The sequence below is a fragment of the Cyprinodon variegatus genome, unplaced genomic scaffold, assembly GCF_000732505.1.
Source record: "Cyprinodon variegatus isolate N-32 unplaced genomic scaffold, C_variegatus-1.0 Scaffold506, whole genome shotgun sequence".
Taxonomy (NCBI): Eukaryota; Metazoa; Chordata; class Actinopteri; order Cyprinodontiformes; family Cyprinodontidae; genus Cyprinodon; species Cyprinodon variegatus.
In genome coordinates, this window is record NW_015150959.1 from 520,765 (window position 1) to 523,077 (window position 2,313).

The 2,313-nt window shown below is 44.4% G+C and overlaps 1 protein-coding gene across 1 annotated transcript in view; it reads left to right on the top strand.

Moving 5' to 3' along the window:
• The window catches only part of cfap206 (cilia and flagella associated protein 206), a 10,075-nt gene extending 7,985 nt beyond the window's left edge, over positions 1 to 2,090 (top strand). The window contains exons 7-11 of the mRNA XM_015390622.1: positions 657 to 776; positions 1,023 to 1,221; positions 1,365 to 1,505; positions 1,821 to 1,911; positions 1,964 to 2,090. Of these exons, the coding sequence (XP_015246108.1) occupies positions 657 to 776; positions 1,023 to 1,221; positions 1,365 to 1,505; positions 1,821 to 1,911; positions 1,964 to 2,090 (678 nt within the window). The remainder of the gene's footprint in view (positions 1 to 656; positions 777 to 1,022; positions 1,222 to 1,364; positions 1,506 to 1,820; positions 1,912 to 1,963) is intronic.
• The last annotated feature ends 223 nt before the right edge of the window (positions 2,091 to 2,313 follow it).

Below are 2,313 nucleotides of genomic sequence, written 5' to 3' on the forward strand. Positions count from 1 at the left end.
TCCCTTCCGATGCGCTGTCCCTTCCGATGCGCTGTCCCTTCCGATGGGCTTCCCCTTCCAATGGGCTGTCCCTTCCGATGGGCTTCCCCTTCCGATGCGCTGTCCCTTCCAATGGGCTTCCCCTTCCAATGGGCTGTCCCTTCCGATGGGCTTCCCCTTCCGATGCGCTGTCCCTTCCGATGGGCTGTCCCTTCCGATGCGCTGTGCCTTCCGATTGGCTGTCCCTTCCAATGCGCTGTGCCTTCATATTGGATGTGCCTTCCTAATGGCTATGCCATCCAATAAGGCACAGCCTATTGGATGGCATACCTATTGAAAGGCATAGCCCATGCACAACAAAATATTCCAACAATCCAGAGAAATGGGGGATGGCTATATGATTTGCATCTGACTTGTAAAATGCTTAGGGGGATAGACCTCCATGCTCCTTAATTACAGCAGCCCTCAAACCACAGATTGTTCTGTTACAAGCCAACAGAAACATCTTCAACTGAACAATTGCCTTCTAAGTTAAGCCTGTTATGCTGCTTAACAGAAGAAATTTCCATTAGTTATACTAGAAATAAATGCTGACCACATGACCTAAAAACAGTTTTTTGTTCTACAGTAAAACGAATTGTTTCCTAAATAAGAATGTGTTTTCTTTTTATTGCCAGGCTGATGCGTCCATATGTTTCAGTAATATGGAGAGTCATCAGGCAAAGCTTTCTTCTCTGTTAAAGCAGCTGAAAGAACTTGTGCAGGACAATGAGCCGCTGCCACGTTCAACTGTTTTTGTAAGTTCTGGCTGACCAGGCTGTATAGTTCATGTCTCTGTCAGCCTCTTCTCTCTGTGTTTAGTGCACTGTACTCTGTAATAAATTATATGATTTTCAACCCAAAAACATTGAGGGGCCATAAGGGATCTTTCCTTTCTCTTATTATAAATTATCTTATTATAAATTATATACCTTCCATTCTACTGTTGAAACTGTTTCTAAAGTTCATTTTTCTATTTAATTTTCAACTTTATTTTCTTTCAGCCTTTGTTCAAATCTGTATCAAAACTGTGGTTGGAGCTTCAGGATGAGGCCCAACTGCTGAACAACCTGAATAAGATCGCAGTCAGTCTGAAGCCCTTCCTGGTCTCTCAGGCTAAGATGTTTTCAGAAGCATGTCTGGAGAGCCTGCTGGAAGCAGCAGAAGTGAAGACAGATAACCAGAGGATAGCAGCATCCTCAGGTATGGCTGATGTCACCCACACACACAGCTCTGCAGGTTCCTGATAAAGCTTACTCATCAAGCGTCCTCTACAGGCTATGATAAGGAACCTGGACTGAGATGATTTGACGGTTCAGGATTCTGTTGTTTGATTTCCCCTTCAGATGAACAGATTGATCCGGACCTACTGAAGTCACAGCAATGGCTCCTCCCTCACACAGCTGACAGCTTCACTGGGCTGCCGCTCCAGTATAATGGATTCTGTGCTTACATGCTTGTGAAGAGAGATGGTCTCCTACTCCCAGGTAGTGGCTCCCCTGAGATATTTATCCCTTTAAAACATGATAGAGTTTAGATTATATTAATATATCACATGAAAGAATAAAGGGTAAGATTATGGCGTCACATTCATTTCAAAACGCCCACCAGCAAAATAAACACACTTGCATGTATGTTAAACCACTTCTGGGCATATTCTATCTACCATCATACAACAAAATCATACATGCGCGAGAAACTGCCGCTTCGCGAGGAGAAAATATCCCTCTTTGTGTGCCCTTTCCTCCCAGGCGCTCGAGATCGAGCTTAGGATCTCACCACGACCATGATTTTCTATCCAGTGGCCACGCTCAAGGATGTCTGCGTTCTCCAAAGTGTCTCTGCCCTCGGACTGATTTTCTCCCAGCGCAAAGGAGAATGTGTTTTGACAGGGTGGGTGGAGAAAAACCTCCTCTGTAAGCCTCCTCCTGATTGGGCCTTGCAGACACGATAACTCTGGAAGTAGTATCATGAAACCTTTGACTCACAGCTCGTCATCCATAAGGAAAGACGACGGCTGGAGTTCGGGACAGTGGTGGAGGCTTCTCCGTGGTTCATGGGGCGAGTGGTAAGCGTCAGTCAGAGTATGCTTATTTTGCTTGCGGGCGTTTTGAAATCGATGTGACGCAATAGAAGATATTCTACCTTTTTTATAAACTGAAGTCTCAATTCAATTGAATTCTATTCAGTTTATTTCTATAGCACCAATTCACAGCATGTCATCTCAAAGCACTTTCCAGTTCACCAGATCATCCAGTCAGATTGATTCAAAGTTTTCTATCTAAGGAAAACCAG